This window comes from Engystomops pustulosus, chromosome 6 (assembly GCF_040894005.1).
Source record: "Engystomops pustulosus chromosome 6, aEngPut4.maternal, whole genome shotgun sequence".
Lineage (NCBI taxonomy): Eukaryota > Metazoa > Chordata > Amphibia > Anura > Leptodactylidae > Engystomops > Engystomops pustulosus.
In genome coordinates, this window is record NC_092416.1 from 28,680,691 (window position 1) to 28,700,756 (window position 20,066).

Below are 20,066 nucleotides of genomic sequence, written 5' to 3' on the forward strand. Positions count from 1 at the left end.
GCTACTACCACCCTCCCAATGATGGGCTGATAATAACCCTGCTGTAGGATCTGCTACTACCACCCTCCCAATGATGGGCTGATAATAACCCTGCTGTAGGATCTGCTACTACCACCCTCCCAATGATAGGCTGATAATAACCCTGCTGTATGACATGCTACTACCACCCTCCCAATGATAGGTGGCTCTGCTGCCATCTAGTGGTAGATTATCAGACGGTAACTGACATTACTGTTACTGTTATTTTTTGCCAGTAAGTTTATTTTCCACTCACAGGTTCGTCCCAGTTAATACAACCAGCACAATTCCCCAAAACCTGCCAAATTATGAGAACACTGCCATCTTCTCTGTATCCGGGTTCCAGTACCTGATTCTCGGTGTCGTCCTCTCTAAGGGATATCCCTTCCGGAAGCCTTTGTATACCAATGGTGAGTAGTTTCTTATTTCCCAAGGTCCTGTTCCTGATGTCCGACAATCCTTTGGACCGTGCAGTGACCCGGGTGTTGACCTCTCTGACCTGTGACCTTTTCCCCTTCAGTTCTGTTGCTCATCGCCCTCCTCCTGCTTCTCGCCTTGATGCTCTGGATCACGATCTACCCCCTGACCTTCATGTTGTCCATCCTGCAGCTGAAACTGATCAGCGACTTCAACTTCAAGTTTGTGTTAATCGGAATTGTAGCGGTGAATTTCATCGCTGCTTTCATTGTGGAGGTGAGTGATACTGGGGGCACAGCCATAAGAGATGTATTCCTATCCATCTCATTGATCCGACTGTGTGTGTCTTAATTTCCCTTCTATATTCCAGACTGCCCTGGACCATGGATATTTAAGCTGCTTGAGGAAACTGCGAAAAAAGAAGGAACCCAAAAAACTTTACAAAAAACTGGAGCAACAACTTAAGGGGCAGCACTCCTGGCCCCCCATTAACCAGACTCTGTATCCAAGTCACTCCAAGCACTCCAGGTAGCAGGAATATGGGGAGGTCCTTTGTATATGAACTTGTTACTGGGTGGAAGCCCCAAACCTGGAGAAGAGTAATAAACCCTCCTGGGATAGAGCACCTCACCTGGTAATAACTCCCCGGTGCAGTCATATTCGGCTGATCTCTCTCTGGAGCTGGATGCCTCAATCCATTGATGTGATAGAGGAGGCTGGTCCATGTCCAGATCCACTATGACTGGTGCTGAAAGTCGTCCGCTACACTGAGCTTGTCACTACTAATCTGCTCCATACAAGAGCGAAGCACCGGGCAGCATTATAGGGAATGTGTGCTGAGATTTCAAGGGTAGCTCCATTCCCGGACTACATCCAGGATATATTGGAAACTGGTTAAATTACAACCCCCTTCTGTCTCAGAATCGCAGTATATAGTCACATGCTCCTGCAGGGACGTGTTGTAGAATATACTGGATCCCTGTTGACATCAGGGAATTGTATTTTAGCCAATTTCCAACTCCATTCGCAAACTTCCACGGTCTCCTCGCTTCTCAGGGAAAATGTCCGTTCTGCAGATGATCCATCTCCCAGGACAGGACCCTGCAAATTACACTGGAAGGTGCCATGACCCGCCACAGACTGCTGCGCCCCCTACCCCTGTGCGGCAGCCATTTTTAATTTATTTCTGTTACTTTATATTTGTTCTTTTAGCTTTAGCATGTTCTTGTTATTTTGGGGGGGAGTTTTTCTTGCCCCCCCACACAAAAAAATAACGCACCTTAGTCACTCTGTGCAGAGTTTTTCTTTGTGTATATATACTGTGAGATGTTTCCTGAAGACAAGATGAAATCTGTGATGTGACCCATACACTGGGGACCGGCCACCACCTCAAGTGACCCATAGCAAAGGATCAGTGTTGTGCGTGTCTGACCTTATGTGAACTCTGTCCAGGAAACCCCTGCGACCCCATAGAAACTAGCATACGGTAGATTTTACCCTTTGCAATGCAAATCGCTTTTTAGCCTGCCCCCTATGGGTGATATGTACTACTGCCGTTAATGCCTCTGAATTTTCCATCCAAATCTGGTTTTCAGGCTCCGCGATTGAAGGATAATCCTGCCCATTGGACCCTCTGATCATTTTATACAGTGTCCGACATGTAGACATTCATGTCCTTTTATGACTTTGTGGCCTTTTTCATAGAAACCAAATATTACCTATGGAATAGAATATTATATGAAATAGTATTTTCCGGTGAAGTTATTGAGGATGGAATACTGTGCGGCTATTAAACCTGTATTTTATACCCTCCTGACTCAGCGTCTGGTGTATTCTGGTTCCAATTTTCCAATCTACAAACCTGCCACTAGGTGGCGCTGAATGGTGAAAAATGTAGACAGCCTCTTGTTCCTTATTAGAAATTTTTTAGAACCAATCTCTATATCTAACAAACAGAAGGTGGAGCTGTAACAAGCAAGTAAATTAAAGGAGATTCAGAATTCACCTAAAAACAGCGCTTCTCCCATCCACAGGTTGTGTATGGTATTGCATCTTGGCCTCATTGACTACCATAGGGCTGATCTGCAATACCCAACACAAGCCATGGACAGGTGTGGAGCGGTTTTCAAATAAAAGGAGGCAATACTTTTTCTATTCCTCTGCGTCCCCTTTAAGGGCACAGCACTACACCCCATCCCCCTGTCTGTCGGAGCTGATGATGTCATGATATTTACTGTGTATTTAGAGAGGAAACCCCTTAGGGCAGCCGTCACCTGACAAGTACCAGCTATAAAGTGCTACCCTCCTCCTGTGTGCTGGGATGAGATCGCTTGACCCTAAAAGAAATTAAGACGTCACATAAGTTGTCACTGAGGAGATCTGTTTTTAGAAATCCATTCCCTAATTTAGGCGGAAGCGTGGATTTCTGTATGGAACTTGTTTACAATGTAAATAATTGATATATTGTATCAATTTGTATTACATTCCATGGCAGAGTGTATGTTGCCGTAGGGAACATGGAAATCCTCCATCCTTTACCCTGCAGGCTACATGTACAGATATACAAATGAGAACCTGCAAATTTAGAATTAAAGGGATGAATTGGTAATTGGTTTATTTTCTCTCCTCCCCGATGTGGTGGTTGAGCCCCAGATTGATGGAACCCGGATGTTCCTGGATTTGTTAGTTGTTTCATTCTCCTGGTGCTGGAGACGTCATAGTAGTCACCGCTCTGGAATCCTGCAGCAGTCAGACACGTTCTAACATGTGCTGATACAGCAGGAGCGGATTCCAGGAAAAGGGGGGAAGTCGTCCTGATCATGCCCAAGACACGGGGGCTGTTTACTGTAACATCAATTACTACTGACAACCTACCTATGTATCCTGTGTGAGAGGTAGTTACAGGCCCGCCCCCTGCCTGTATATCCTGTGTGAGAGGTAGTCACAGCCCCGCCCCCTGCCTGTATATCATGTGTGAGAGGTCGTCACAGCCCCGCCCCCTGCCTGTATATCATGTGTGAGAGGTAGTCACAGCCCTGCCCCCTGCCTGTATATCATGTGTGAGAGGTAGTCACAGCCCCGCCCCCTGCCTGTATATCCTGTGTGAGAGGTAGTCACAGCCCCGCCCCCTGCCTGTATATCCTGTGTGAGAGGTAGTTACAGCCCCGCCCCCTGCCTGTATATCCTGTGTGAGAGGTAGTCATAGCCCCGCCCCCTGCCTGTATATCCTGTGTGAGAGGTAGTCACAGCCCCGCCCCCTGCCTGTATATCATGTGTGAGAGGTAGTCACAGCCCTGCCCCCTGCCTGTATATCATGTGTGAGAGGTAGTCACAGCCCCGCCCCCTGCCTGTATATCCTGTGTGAGAGGTAGTCACAGCCCCGCCTCCTGTCTGTATATCCTGTGTGAGAGGTAGTCACAGCCCCGCCCCCTGCCTGTATATCATGTGTGAGAGGTAGTCACAGCCCCGCCCCCTGCCTGTATATCATGTGTGAGAGGTAGTCACAGCCCTGCCCCCTGCCTGTATATCATGTGTGAGAGGTAGTCACAGCCCCGCCCCCTGCCTGTATATCCTGTGTGAGAGGTAGTCACAGCCCCGCCCCCTGCCTGTATATCCTGTGTGAGAGGTAGTTACAGCCCCGCCCCCTGCCTGTATATCCTGTGTGAGAGGTAGTCATAGCCCCGCCCCCTGCCTGTATATCCTGTGTGAGAGGTAGTCACAGCCCCGCCCCCTGCCTGTATATCATGTGTGAGAGGTAGTCACAGCCCTGCCCCCTGCCTGTATATCATGTGTGAGAGGTAGTCACAGCCCCGCCCCCTGCCTGTATATCCTGTGTGAGAGGTAGTCACAGCCCCGCCCCCTGCCTGTATATCATGTGTGAGAGGTAGTCACATCCCCGCCCCCTGCCTGTATATCATGTGTGAGAGGTAGTCACAGCCCCGCCCCCTGCCTGTTTATCATGTGTGAGAGGTAGTCACAGCCCCGCCCCCTGCCTGTATATCATGTGTGAGAGGTAGTCACATCCCCGCCCCCTGCCTGTATATCATGTGTGAGAGGTAGTCACTGCTCTCTTTAAAGATAAGACCTCACAAAGATCTCTGCAGTTTTCTTATGTTGCTGTATTTTATCCAGACATCAGTTTCCGATCCTGGGGGCCCCTCGTGTAATTATCCCCCAGGGGTCGCAGCATCTGGTCTTCTAACTTTTATCCTGGTCACAGTTTACAGAAGTGTTTGCATCTTGTAAACATCATTGAGATGAGGATCCAAAATTCTCCACACTGGACACAATGTCCTGGCAGAAGGAGGTGAAGTGTTTATTATAATACTATAAACTCCAGGCCTCTCTGTGACGTGTGGAGGGGCTAATGGGGTGTGAAGACTGCAGGAGAGGGCAGATGATGGGGGTAGTAATGAGGTGTCAGGATGGAACCAGGTGGAGGAGAAAGGTTTGACCTCACACAATGTATGTCTATAAACCTATCACTGAACTATTGGTGCAATGTTCTGCAGGATATATCATCTGTTGGGAGACGATGGAGCGATGCTCTACTGACCTCTAGAGTGGTCAGAGGTGTAATAGTCTGCAGCAATGACCTCATGCATCAGTGAGGAGGTAAAGGGGGCAGAGAATGTTTCTCGGTGGTGAAATATTCTGCAGAATCCATCACTATAGATCTGTCAGCACATGGAGATTACATAGAAAGCAGCAGATCCTTAGCAGGTCAGGGGAGTGATAATCTGCAGACAATATTTAATTTATCAGTGAGGCAGGGAGGACCAAGAAATGACCTGCAGATTTCTAAGTGGTGTAATAATCTGCACAATATATATCACCATCTGTCACTATGAAGTAGAGTGGACAGAGCAATATTTGGCAGAGGATAGTGTTGAAATAATCTGCACTATGTATCTTTCAAGTGATCAATGGTGCAATAGTCTGCAGCGGAATATCACCTCTATCAGTGAGAAGGGGGTCAGTGATGAAATATTCTGCAGATTTCTAAAGAAGACAGTGGTGTAATAGTCTGCAGAATATATCTGTCACTATGGAGTAGAGTGGACAGGGCAATATTTCGCAGAGGCTAGTGGTGCAATAATCTGCACTATGTATCTAAGATTTCGAGAGCTCAATGGTGCAATAATCTGCAGCGGAATATCCCCTGTATCAGTGAGAAGGGGGGGCAGAAAAATGCTCTGCAGAGGTGAGTGGTGTAATAATCTGCAGAATATATCACTGTGGGTCTCTTGGGAGCAATGTCCTGCAATAGTGAGGTCACTATTACTATGTATCAGTCAGGAGGTAGAAATGCTCTGCATATTTCTAGAGAGGTCAGTGGTGCAATACCCTGCAGAAAGGAGTGAGAGAGGTCAGAGAAATTGAATAATCTGCATAATAAATCAGTAGGGATCCTGCAGTGTCCCATTGGCAGCTGAATGGTTAATGCTGGATTTGCAGCACAGAGGGAGTCAGGAGCTGATGCTGTAACCTCATCCTGTTTCTTTAGGACCCAGCGGAGCAGCTCAGGCTGGATGTAGGGATTTGTCCCCTTGTGAGAGCCTCCAGAAGACAGCAAGAGACTGCAAGACAGAAGAGACAGTCGGGAGCCTTCAGCTTAACACTGTGGTAAGACCCTGCACCCATCATTCTTTGGGACCCCCACCCTAGACTAGGACCCCCCACATTCTACAACTATAAACTATACCACGATTGTTGGGGGGGGGGGGGGTTCTCCTCCAGACTGGGGGTTCATTCATTTCTACTTGATGAGATTTCTAAGTTCATTGAAAGATTCTTGTAACAAAAATGTATCAACTTTCCCTGAAACAAACATTCCGTGCCACATAGTAACAATTTCTGTCTGGCCACACCCCCTCATCTGCATCCTCATTAATTATTCACTGATAAAGTGACTTTATTCTTCCGCTGATAATATTGATATGTCACTTAACCCCTTAGTGTCACACCAGTGCATTGTGGGGAATTCCATTGGTTACGTTATTGTATTATTAGGGCACAGTGCTCCCCGCATGGCCAGGTGATAAAGGGTTAATCCCACCTTGAGACAATCTATCCGCCCCCAGATGTCTGATGTCGGTGGGCTTCACTTGTATTGTTATGGTTTATGTTTTATGGGACACCCCACTTTTACAAGCATGGTAATGTAATGGGGGGTCCCGGCACAGGCCTGGGGTGATGATGGGGGGCCCTCTCCCCTCCAGCCCCGGCGGCTCATTTAATTAGACTTTGTCTTCCTGATCTGCTGCCAAGTTCTAAACTTTGTCTAGTTTTTTTTTGCCTTTTGTCCCCCTTGTTCACAGCTGGAAATGTATAAAAGGGATTTGGGGGGGGGGGGGGGGGGCTGGGAGTGGCCCCTGGGGGGGGGGCTGTCCTGTATTTTGGATGGGGTGGGTTAGAGGGGGGTTTGCTGATGAATCCCAGATGTTTCCATCCTGTATGAACCACAAAATGAAGGGAACAAAGGCTTCCTCTATTTCAGGAGGGGAGTAGGGACTGAGGGGGGGGGGGGGGGTGATCACTTTTACAGCTGGACGTCACCTTGCACCAGGTCGCAGTTGCTCTTTAGGACGTTGCCTCAGGAGCAGCTGTCAGGACCTTTTGGTTACGGCAAATGTCTAATGTTGTGACAAGGACAACTGTATAAAGTAAATGTGAGAAGGTGGGCCCAAGAGCTGACAATCATAGGAAGCTCTGCCACCACATGGGCACCTGTCGAGTGATTGGATTTTTGCTGGGCACTAAGTAGATCATAAGGGATCTATGCTCTAACTTATGGCCCGATGTGGCCCCTGTTCTGTCAGAGACCCCCCTCCCCCCCTTCCCTGGTGGTCTTGTGTGAGGACCCGCAGTGGTGTTACAGTCCTCCCCAGTGTAATGGATTCCTGGTGGGTTCAAGTGACCCGTCCTAGGGAACTTTCTACCAATCGGCAAAGTCCTAGGAGGTCACATGACACTCCTGACTCTTTAGGCCTTAGGGTGATGCCACACGTGGCGTTTTGAACCCGTTTTTGGTCCGTTTTTAAGCAAGTCCGTTAAAAAACGCATCAGTTTTCGACAGGTTTTACCAATTATCTTCATTAAAACGGGCCGAAACCGGATGCGTTTTCAAAAAACGGGTGCCATCACCCTTATTCATATTATCACATGTTTAGGCTCAAATATGTACCTCACATGTAGAGGTAACGTCATCATGAGAGAAACGCACCTCAACATGTGATTGCGGGGGAAGCCTTCGGATTGTGTCTCAGATAAGAAGAGTCCAGGGTTGGGGCACTTTGAGGGTTACGCTGCCCCCATCAGAGGTCGGGTCACTTTTGTAGCAGTCATTGCCGCCATCTTTTCTTCCGCTATGATGATGTAATCCTGGCGGCTCTGGTCACGTAGACCCTTGTAGTCTGGACCCGAGAACCCCCAGAGTCTGGCAGCGAATGTGGAAAATGTGATGTAGGCAGCGTCTACCTGTCAGCGACATGGTACCAGCGCCCGCACGTGACCCCCAGAGGGGAAGGTTACAATTTCATTCTGTTACTGGAACCTTTCACAATGAAATGAGGCCCAAAATGTGATCACGTGACTGCGCTGTGCAGTTGTATTGTCGCCATGTTGTGTATATCTTGGCCGTGTCCCCGCCGTGTACCTCGTGTTCCCTCATCCCTGGTCTGTGGCTCCGGATACCTCACTCCTTGGGGATGGCTCTGACCATGACCGGTCTGGGGTCTTGTCTGGACTCGCTGTGTTGTGGGGGCTGCAGACAGGATTTGGCTTTTCTCCAAAATCCTCTGAACTTCCCGGATAATAACACAAACTTCTCACATTCCCGACACAGGATCGTGTTATGTCTACACTGAGCGGAAAGGAGACGGTTAGAGTGTAAGCTCTTGGGGGGAAAATTCCTTCTTTGTTAGATTATACATTTAGTGACAGAGAGTATAAACCTCAGGTGATACAGGTATACAGCCCCAGCCATGTATATACCAGAGATGTATCACACAGGTATACAGCCCCGGCCATGTATATACCAGAGATGTATCACACAGGTATACAGCCCCAGCCATGTATATACCAGAGATGTATCACACAGGTATACAGCCCCGGCCATGTATATACCAGAGATGTATCACACAGGTATACAGCCCCGGCCATGTATATACCAGAGATGTATCACACAGGTATACAGCCCCGGCCATGTATATACCAGAGATGTATCACACAGGTATACAGCCCCCCCCATGTATATAGCAGAGATGTATCACACAGGTATACAGCCCCGGCCATGTATATACCAGAGATGTATCACACAGGTATACAGCCCCGGCCATGTATATACCAGAGATGTATCACACAGGTATACAGCCCCGGCCATGTATATACCAGAGATGTATCACACAGGTATACAGCCCCGGCCATGTATATACCAGAGATGTATCACACAGGTATACAGCACCGGCCATGTATATACCAGAGATGTATCACACAGGTATACAGCCCCGGCCATGTATATACCAGAGATGTATGACACAGGTATACAGCCCCAGCCATGTATATACCAGAGATGTATCACACAGGTATACAGCCCCGGCCATGTATATACCAGAGATGTATGACACAGGTATACAGCCCCGGGCCATGTATATACCAGAGATGTATCACACAGGTATACAGCCCCGGGCCATGTATATACCAGAGATGTATCACACAGGTATACAGCCCCAGCCCTGCATATACCAGAGATGTATCACACAGGTATACAGCCCCGGGCCATGTATATACCAGAGATGTATCACACAGGTATACAGCCCCCCCCCATGTATATAGCAGAGATGTATCACACAGGTATACAGCCCCGGCCATGTATATAGCAGAGATGTATCACACAGGTATACAGCCCCGGCCATGTATATACCAGAGATGTATCACACAGGTATACAGCCCCGGCCATGTATATACCAGAGATGTATCACACAGGTATACAGCCCCCCCCATGTATATAGCAGAGATGTATCACACAGGTATACAGCCCGGGCCATGTATATACCAGAGATGTATCACACAGGTATACAGCCCCAGCCATGTATATACCAGAGATGTATCACACAGGTATACAGCCCGGGCCATGTATATACCAGAGATGTATCACACAGGTATACAGCCCCGGGCCGTGTATATACCAGAGATGTATCACACAGGTATACAGCCCCGGGCCGTGTATATACCAGAGATGTATCACACAGGTATACAGCCCCGGCCATGTATATACCAGAGATGTATCACACAGGTATACAGCCCGGGCCATGTATATACCAGAGATGTATCACACAGGTATACAGCCCCGGCCATGTATATACCAGAGATGTATCACACAGGTATACAGCCCCGGCCATGTATATACCAGAGATGTATCACACAGGTATACAGCCCCCCCCATGTATATACCAGAGATGTATCACACAGGTATACAGCCCCCCCCATGTATATACCAGAGATGTATCACACAGGCATACAGCCCGGGCCATGTATATACCAGAGATGTATCACACAGGTATACAGCCCCAGCCATGTATATACCAGAGATGTATCACACAGGTATACAGCCCCCCCCATGTATATAGCAGAGATGTATCACACAGGTATACAGCCCCCCCATGTATATACCAGAGATGTATCACACAGGTATACAGCCCGGGCCATGTATATACCAGAGATGTATCACACAGGTATACAGCCCGGGCCATGTATATACCAGAGATGTATCACACAGGTATACAGCCCCAGCCATGTATATACCAGAGATGTATCACACAGGTATACAGCCCCCCCCCATGTATATAGCAGAGATGTATCACACAGGTATACAGCCCGGGCCATGTATATACCAGAGATGTATCACACAGGTATACAGCCCGGGCCATGTATATACCAGAGATGTATCACACAGGTATACAGCCCGGGCCATGTATATACCAGAGATGTATCACACAGGTATACAGCCCCGGGCCATGTATATACCAGAGATGTATCACACAGGTATACAGCCCGGGCCATGTATATACCAGAGATGTATCACACAGGTATACAGCCCCAGCCATGTATATACCAGAGATGTATCACACAGGTATACAGCCCCCCCCCATGTATATAGCAGAGATGTATCACACAGGTATACAGCCCGGGCCATGTATATACCAGAGATGTATCACACAGGTATACAGCCCGGGCCATGTATATACCAGAGATGTATCACACAGGTATACAGCCCCAGCCATGTATATACCAGAGATGTATCACACAGGTATACAGCCCCCCCCATGTATATAGCAGAGATGTATCACACAGGTATACAGCCCCGGCCATGTATATACCAGAGATGTATCACACAGGTATACAGCCCCGGGCCGTGTATATACCAGAGATGTATCACACAGGTATACAGCCCCGGGCCGTGTATATACCAGAGATGTATCACACAGGTATACAGCCCCGGGCCGTGTATATACCAGAGATGTATCACACAGGTATACAGCCCGGGCCATGTATATACCAGAGATGTATCACACAGGTATACAGCCCCGGGCCGTGTATATACCAGAGATGTATCACACAGGTATACAGCCCCCCCCCCCCCATGTATATACCAGAGATGTATCACACAGGTATACAGCCCCGGGCCATGTATATACCAGAGATGTATCACACAGGTATACAGCCCCCCCCATGTATATAGCAGAGATGTATCACACAGGTATACAGCCCCCCCATGTATATACCAGAGATGTATCACACAGGTATACAGCCCCGGCCATGTATATACCAGAGATGTATCACACAGGTATACAGCCCCCCCCATGTATATACCAGAGATGTATCACACAGGTATACAGCCCCGGGCCGTGTATATACCAGAGATGTATCACACAGGTATACAGCCCCGGCCATGTATATACCAGAGATGTATCACACAGGTATACAGCCCCGGCCATGTATATACCAGAGATGTATCACACAGGTATACAGCCCCGGCCATGTATATACCAGAGATGTATCACACAGGTATACAGCCCCGGGCCGTGTATATACCAGAGATGTATCACACAGGTATACAGCCCCGGGCCGTGTATATACCAGAGATGTATCACACAGGTATACAGCCCCGGCCATGTATATACCAGAGATGTATCACACAGGTATACAGCCCCGGCCATGTATATACCAGAGATGTATCACACAGGTATACAGCCCCAGCCATGTATATACCAGAGATGTATCACACAGGTATACAGCCCCGGCCATGTATATACCAGAGATGTATCACACAGGTATACAGCCCCGGCCATGTATATACCAGAGATGTATCACACAGGTATACAGCCCCGGGCCATGTATATACCAGAGATGTATCACACAGGTATACAGCCCGGGCCATGTATATACCAGAGATGTATCACACAGGTATACAGCCCGGACCGTGCCTTGTGTTGCGTCCTCGCAGTCCGTCTCTGCGGGGCGCTGGTAGATGCAGCCGTGCGCACTGATTAACCCCCTCTGCCCTCGGGCACGTCGCCCGGTTTCTCATTGATCTAGAAAGGAGGTAAAAATGAGAAGTTACATTATTATGATTTCTTGAATGTTTGATCAAACACTCAGAAATAGAGTCTGATGGAAGAGCTGGAGTGATTAGGGGGGCGGTGGGCACCGGGTCATGCGCCAGGGTTATAATCCAGACTGACAGGTCCACAGGTTGGCAACGCTTTATACTGGGCATTCACTATATGACATCTAAAGGGGAACTCCTACTGCTCCATTATAGAAAATCTGATTATTGTGACAGAGATTATTAGTTTCTGACCAGAAGGCGCATTGTCCTTCATATTTCATGTGGAAGCAGAATCGCTCTGCCATAACACTAGTGCCATCTATTAGAAATCAATCAGTGGCAAACCTCTAAGTCAATGTCCGGCCCTTTAGACAGGCCTTAGGGCACATAAGAAAGTTGTGCCTCTAATTCACAAACCTCTCACCCAACTAAACCAATTCTCTACTCAATCACCCTCACAGCCTTGTAGTGCAGCGGTTAGAGCCTTGTTGTGTCCCGTGGCCTGTCTAAAAGGTCGGACTTTGACTAATAGAACTGCCGCTTTCCACCAGGTGGCGATAGAGACACATTTACGAGAACATCTACCCTTGTTAGGTAAGTGTTCTGGGCTCTTCTCATGTCTGTGCTATAGTTCTAGGCAGAAAGAAAATGGATCAGGGTCCCGGTAATCCATTGTCCGGCTGTCTTCTAGGTCGTCTTTACGGTTTTTAACCATTCCCTATGGTTCTTTGTTGCAGATATAGAACATTTCCTGCAGCCATGCGTGCCACATGTCTCCTCATCTTCTGCGTCCAGGGTAAGTTGTGACCTCAGCCGTTGTACAGTAACCCTGCAGGGGCGTAACTTGAGGGGGCGCAGAGAGTGTGATTGCAACCGGGCCCAAGAGGCTTTGGGGGCCCATAAGGTCTCACTTTCCCATATGAGAAGACTAGTACTATGAACCATACATTATAGTCGGGGGCCTGGCACAGACTTTGCACTGGGGCCCATCAGCTTTAAGTTACGCCACTGCCCGCAGACCCCTATATCAAGTCCTACATCTGTGGTATACAGCGCTATGTGATCACAAAGAATTTGTAACCCAAAAATGTCTTCTGTGTCACAAAATCAGTTGATTAAAGAATTCAGAATCGATCAAAAGTTTGGCCCACTCAAAATGCGTTTTGTCTTTACTCGAATCCTTATTGTCTGCACAAAATCTAAAAAATAGATTTTTTTACAGAATGCACAAAAATTATATTTCGATATTGTTTCTTTTGCTGTTTGTGATGTGTGTAGAGAAATCATTCTGGTTGACAAGTTATCGTTGACTGTAAAATGTCGTTCTGTTGCACAAAACACAAATTATTCTGTCAAACAAAAGTGATTTCGTCACCCAAAAATTAACCAATTATTAAATTTCGTCTCACAAAGTTCACAAGATGCATTTTGTCACACAGAATGGAATTTTGTGGCATAGAATGTTATTGTTTCTCATTTTTGTGGTACAAAAGTTAGTTTTGTGGAACAGAATAGCGGTTTGCTACAAAGAATGGTATATTTTGTCACACAAAATTTGTGTTATTTTGCGTTATTTTGGTGTACAGAAATAGAAAATAAGATTTTTGTTGCATAGAATGGCATTTGGTAGAGTAAAATGTCATTTTGTGGCAACGAAATAGAATTTTGTCACACAGAATTGCATTTTGTAAAACATAACAAGAACGTTGTTGCACAGAATGGCTTTTGTAGTACATAATGTCATTTTGTGACACAGAATGATATTATGTATCACACAAAATGGATTTTTTTTTAGTAAAAAAGTTACAACAAAGCATTTTGCTGCACAGAATGCCATTTTATCATGCACATTGTTACTTTGTCACACTGTTTCCCTGATTAGAATGTGTATTGCCCAGAATAGCATTTTGCGACATAAAATTACGGTAGATTTTGTCACACAGAATATCATTTTGTGACACAATTTTTTTTTTTAAGACATAATTGAGAATTTACACGCGGATGAAAAAAAATGTCAAAAAAATGTAATTTTATGTCACTTAATAAAATTCTGTGTTTATGTCACTTAATAAAATTCAAAGGTGTCCTCAAAGGTTAATTCTTTGTCACAAAAATGGATTCTGTAAGCATAAATATTTGTATTTATTCACATAATTTATTGTGTTGGCAACAAATAAAATTGTGTGTTTACCAAAATTGGGTGAATATTTTTTTTTTTTGTGATTATGGAATGTATTTTGTGTTTGTGTAGGATATTTAGTTATGATACAATTCATTGTGTTGTATTCTGTGCTTACAAAATGGATTCTGTAATGGGAAAACCAGCGCCCCGTACCACGTATCACAGCCACGGAACTGCATAGACAGATCCAGTTCAGACATCGCTTGCAGGGTTTGAGGACAGATCCTTACTAATCTTTATTCATTGTATTTGCAGGATATTTAGCTCAACAATTTGACATCAGCCCCCAGTATGACGGCCCCACGGGTAAGAATGACTTAGAGCATAGACTAGGATCCTTGGATACATACATCTTTGCATGCTGTCAATGAATTGAAGTAAAAATGAATTAAACATTATCCTGATCTAATTTCGCACAGCTGAAGGTTCGTTACAATGATATCAGTAGTGTAACCCTCTCCTATACTCTGGGCTTATTTTTTAATGCGGTTACATTGGACAGAACCGTCAGCTTTGAAAAAAAAAAAGTTGTGGTTGAGTTTCCATTCACTGACAGCAAATGGAGATCATGATTTGTAGATTATGAATCTAGTAGAAGATACAAGAGCTGTGCATTTGATACGTATAACACTATATATTGTCTCTTGCTGCATCTGTGATTGTTCGTTGGGGAATATTTTGCCACTTCTTTTTCTTCTTTTTGTGTTTTTCAGAGGCTCCTTACTACTACGACTATGATGGTAGGTGCCCGGAGGGACTAGATGTGAGGGATTTGCTGTAGATAGTGCACACCATTGTATATACATATAATGTGCAGATAAGCTGGTGGGAGATATTAGATTGTAAGCTCTTTGAACAATATGTTTCACCATTGTATTTCAGTAATCAGATCTTTATGTCATGGGTATTACATTACTAATATTCAGTTTTTTTGGGCTCCCGGCAGAACAGTCTGTTGTACAGCAACCGAACCAGCATGTCCAGACCGAATTCCATGTCCTGTCCCAACCGGATCATCAGCAGGTCCTGGACCAGTTTGAATTCGTCCCTCAGCAGCAGCAGCAAACGCAGCAAGAGATCATCCCAGTGCCAACATTTGGTAAGAAGACGAAACCCAAATCCAGAGAATGTTCTGTAATATGTAGTCGGTGGTGACTGGAGACTTGTCTTATTTCAGATACTTATGAGACAGAACCGACAGAACCTGGACCCCTCGGTAAGTGTCACACCTGTGATTGTTAGGGGTGTATCAGAGGGGCACTGGCAGGGCTTGTGAGGCTCCGCTATGCTGTCCTCTCTATTGGGAGAACATAAATAGATGTTGTAGATTGTATAGAGTTCTGCCTTATGACGATGAGTCCAGTGCTAAACAGAGTTGTGTTCCCACACAGATTGTCGTGAAGAGCAGTATCCCTGCACCCGCCTGTATTCTGTCCACAAACCCTGCAAGCAGTGTCTGAATGGCATCTGTCTGTACAGGTAGGTGGCTGTGCTCTGCGGGGGCTCGACCTTGGAAGGGCGGCTGTGTTCTTCTGGGTGCTGGATCTTGGAGGGGTGGTTGTGTTCTGCAGGGGCTGGACTTTTGGAGAGGTGGCTGTACTTTGCGGGGGCTGGACCTTGGAGGGGTGGATCTGTAATGGACTGGTATTTTAATATTTGGACATAGTCGCAGGATACAGCGAGTGGACAGACAGCTTTTCTCTGCAGTGTCCATCATGTGGACTGGTGTCTATACTCTTGTGGACTGCACTATGGATTGGCTGATAATGTGGATGAGTGACTGCGCCCCTAACGACCCCTTTTTTGTTGTTTTAGCCTCCGGCGCATGTATGTGATCAATAAAGAGATCTGTGTACGCACCGTGTGTGCACATGAGGAGCTCCTGAGAGGTGAGAGCAGCCGCAGCAAATATTCTCATATATTCACATTCAGTCCATGAATCAGTGTCCTGCCTCATGCACTGACTACAATGTCCAGGACAAAAGTCCTTGCATCACAGCGACATTGACCTATTTATCACTATCCTACTGATGGTGGATGACCACTCTTAGGGTGATGTCACACATGGCGCTTTTGGGCCGTTTTTAGTGCGTTTTTAGATCGTTAAAAATGCATGCGTTTTTTGTCCGGTTTTCCGAATGTGCGCAATTAAAAACTGACAAAAACGCATGCATTTTAAAAAAACGGATGCGTTTTTTACGATCTGAAAACGCACTGAAAACTAAAAACGGCCCAAAAACGCCATGTGTGACATCGCCCTTAGTGGGTCACCAGATTTTACCCCAGTGAACTACCGGCTCCCTCAGGTAATAATATAAATCTGGCCCATAGTTGTCTTTCATGTCTTTAAAAGTGTTTAAATGCCAAACCTTCCAGGGGACATGAACCTACAAAGTCAGTACAAACCCGAACTTTGCGGTTCTGGTCCACTCAACACTGTTAAAAGATATAGGTGGAATGTGAGCTGCAGATGAAAATCCAGTTCCCACTTATTTATTTAACAGTTTGTATCTCCAGTTCTGTAGATCACAGAACCACAATTCTGAAGGGATGAAAGATGAGATTCCTATCTTTAGTATGACACCAGCAGCGTTTCTAGGAACTGTAGATAAGGAGTCTGATGTTGCACACTCCCTTCAGCCTCTACACTGGATTCATTTTGACAAAATATGACTCATCTCTTTCATTGTCACATACCTCTGCAGGTTATTATAGGTAAACAGGTGAGATTTCACATAAAATAGGGAACTCTAGAAAGGTCATTTCATACATGACCTGAGGGGGCTGGGAGTTTAATCTGGTGACCCCTTACAAGGAAAGTGGGGTCATGTTGTAAGCACAGCAGTTTGTTAGCAATTTCCCAATAATTGTCGGATTTTCAGTTGTGTTGGACACCATCTTGCTTGAACGTACATTTGTGGCCATTGTCCTGTGGTATAATAGCGCTATCCTTCTCTTCTTCCCGCAGCTGACCTGTGCAGAGACAAGTTCCCCCGCTGCGGTGTCGTGGCATCCAATGGCCTGTGTCAATCAGTGGGGGCGCACTGCACCAAGAGCTGCGGAGGCTGTTAAGAGAGGATGCGCCCTACCTAGAGGAGAAGCAACCCGCCACCGGAGGGCGCCCTGAACCCTCAATCGCAGTCAGTGTGATTACTGGATGGGGTGGGAGGTGCTAGTATTATATCCCCCTATATTTTACTGTATTGTACTGTATGTGCCCCGGCCAGGGCATTGTGGGCTATTGCCCTCCTGTCCACTTGTACTTTCCATATAATAGCCAGCCCAGCACACTGCACTGCCCCGTCATATCGCTATTGACTCTGCTCTGCTCGGGACTGGTTCCTCCAGCAGTGGACGGATCTATGGCCAGTCCCCGGGAGCGGGTCACCGTGTTCTGAGGAACCTTAGCTGCGGTCATTGTGTACTGTATGATGTCCTCCTCCCGCTGCTCAGTGTACGTCCTCATCCATCCTCCCCCTGTCCGTCATTCCCCCCTCATGTAGTCTCCGAATCACCATCCACTTCATGTTTTGGGTGGATTTGACTTTCTTTTTTTTGTAATGTGTTTTGTATAAAAGATAAATAAAATGCAGAATTTTACCCAATGTCGCTGAGGATTCACACTTATATATGAAGTGATGTCACAGGGGGGCGGGGCTGTGACTACCTCTCACTAAACACACAAATCACTTTTTTCTTTATCATCGTCTTTTATTATTTTTTTCTTAAAATCACAGTAATAATCACAGTGGCACAAAGTGTAACAAAACCCCTACAGGCGAGTGACGTCGGCCTCACAGTGCGGATATCACAGTACAAGAATAGACAGGAAGTGGCGTATCCAGATCAGCCAATCAGATCGCTGCCTTTACTATTCCGCCGTTTCCTGCAGTAGTTTTTGCACTTGAGGCTTGAAGTCTTGTTTCCCTGAAGTTAAAAAAAATAGTAAATCTAAAAAGTGTGAAGGCACCGGACCCCAAAATACTGTGCACTGATAGTGGGGTGTCTGATGATTACTCGCTGGACGGTGTAATGTCTCCTGGATCAGTCACCGGACCGGACCCCTGGGTGCTGCAGAACCCATACATATCAGAGGCCTCCGCCTGCAGCAGTGGAATGATGGCGGCGGCTGATGACATCACATACATTCACTTTATATTAAAAATTTCTTCTTTCGTGTCTTGGAATTTTTGTGCTTTTAATAAAATATAATTTTTTTTTATAAAAAGGTTATAAAAAAAAGTCCAGGAATGGTCAATGGATCTAAGCCCCTGATTCTGTGTCCTTCAGATCTGGTCATGTGATAGACAACCCCCCCCCCCCCCCTCCCCTCCCCTCCCCATCAAGATTGATTCACAGTCTTTCACTCCCTTCCCCAAAAATACAACAAACATTTGGAGTGTGGAGAGGACCCTGCAGATACAAGCACAACTCTCATCTTCCGGGTGCCCGGTCAGTGCTGTAATACATGAAGTGTGGGTGCTGGCTCAGGGTGCTGTCGCAGGGGCTCCGTGTTATTTTCCGGAGAGCAGCAGCGGAGTGTAGTGAGACTGGCCCCGGCGCAGCTCCTGCTGCAGCTGTTCCTTCAGGGTGGAAATCTGTGGGTGATCAATGAATAACAGATGCAGGTCCTGATCATACTTGCTGGGAGATGTAGTCCCCCCTCTCGGGTCTGGTCCCTACCTGTTCCTCCAGGCCTTTGATCCGTTGGCGATGTGCCCTCTCCCGGGCATCCAGTGTGCGCTCCGCCTGGGTCTGCGCGCTCCGTAATCTCTCAATCTCCATTTGCAGCTCCTGCCGGTGCCGTGCGGCCGTCTCCATCAGGCTCTGGGAATGTGTCTGCTCCATGTCTGCCATCTGAGCCTGGAAGGAAAAGTGGGAGAAGGGATCGGACAGGGCACAGACAGATCCAATACTGGGAGCGGGTTCTACTGGTGGCAAGCAATGGACCTGTTCTGTTCTAGATGTTGCAGGAGGTGAGAGATGAGAGAGACGGGATAAGCGGCAGCAGCTAGTGAGGGATCCTCAATAAATCTCCATACAGTAACTGTCTTATACTCTAGTCACCTCTGAAGCTGCGGTTACAATGTCTTCCTAGACAAAGAGGCTTAACACATTGTTGCTGCCCCCTGGTTTGCAGTGTATAGTCACTGATACAGCACATACAATGAAGGTGCGGCCCAGTATGATCTAGGGCAGTGATGGCGAACCTTTTAGAGACTATAACCAAAATCCAAGTATTTACCGCGAAGTGCCAACATTGCATTTTAAGCAGTAACTTATTGCTACCTGCTCTTCAACATCTATCAATCGTATCGGCCCCTTGAGGCCACTAATACAGTTGAAAGAAGGAGGGCAAATTCATACTCTCATTGTAGCTTCTCTCCAGGGTCTCTTTGTACAGTAAGAATGTAGGGTGACATACAAAGACAATGCAGCTCTATCAGCACCTTCACACTTTTCCCGCAGTTCCAAACAGCCAATGAAGTGTCACTTTAAAATAGCGCTGATTGTAGCATCTCAGGGGACTGCAGGAAGATTCGGTGGATTTGGTCCTGTCTTGGGGTCAATGACCTGAGTGCCCACAGAAAGGGCTCCGAGTGCCACCTCTGGCACCCGTGCCATAGGTTCGCCACCACTGATCTAGGATCTCCAGTATAAATTGTAACTGCAGCTCTGGATGTGACTGGAGTACCTGACCGGGTGCAGCTCAGGGTCACAGATGATATAGATATTAGGCCTCTTTTACATTTCTTTATTTCTGCATCCATTTTGAAATTTAAAAACTAACGTGAGCGTCTTACACACAAAATAAAACATTTTCTTGAATTAAATCCT

General features: G+C 46.6%; 3 protein-coding genes across 10 annotated transcripts in view; 2 read left to right on the forward strand and 1 right to left on the reverse strand.

The window, feature by feature from the left end:
- ATP13A2 (ATPase cation transporting 13A2) overlaps positions 1-12,842 on the forward strand; it is a 52,192-nt gene extending 39,350 nt beyond the window's left edge. For 3 of the 4 annotated variants that reach the window (XM_072155285.1, XM_072155281.1, XM_072155284.1), the window contains exons 27-31: positions 277-428; positions 539-711; positions 806-963; positions 5,942-6,060; positions 12,784-12,842. In XM_072155285.1, the coding sequence (XP_072011386.1) occupies positions 277-428; positions 539-711; positions 806-963; positions 5,942-5,972 (514 nt within the window). In that variant the 3' untranslated portion in view covers positions 5,973-6,060; positions 12,784-12,842. Of the gene's footprint in view, positions 1-276; positions 429-538; positions 712-805; positions 2,248-5,941; positions 6,061-12,783 lie in introns of those variants that run through there. The other variant, XM_072155282.1, reaches the window with a different exon arrangement.
- MFAP2 (microfibril associated protein 2) lies at positions 12,806-17,300 on the forward strand. The gene is made up of 8 exons (XM_072113442.1): positions 12,806-12,842; positions 14,484-14,534; positions 14,942-14,968; positions 15,175-15,327; positions 15,406-15,444; positions 15,620-15,707; positions 16,044-16,117; positions 17,197-17,300. Exons 1-8 carry the CDS (start codon positions 12,806-12,808, stop codon positions 17,298-17,300), a joined length of 573 nt encoding a protein of 190 aa, XP_071969543.1.
- A 1,258-nt stretch (positions 17,301-18,558) lies between these two features.
- The window catches only part of CROCC (ciliary rootlet coiled-coil, rootletin), a 38,455-nt gene continuing 36,947 nt past the window's right edge, over positions 18,559-20,066 (reverse strand). For all 5 annotated transcript variants that reach the window (XM_072155279.1, XM_072155280.1, XM_072155277.1 and 2 more), the window contains 2 exons: positions 18,912-19,091; positions 18,559-18,826 (listed from right to left, as the gene is read on the reverse strand). In XM_072155279.1, the coding sequence (XP_072011380.1) occupies positions 18,743-18,826; positions 18,912-19,091 (264 nt within the window). In that variant the 3' untranslated portion in view covers positions 18,559-18,742. The remainder of the gene's footprint in view (positions 18,827-18,911; positions 19,092-20,066) is intronic.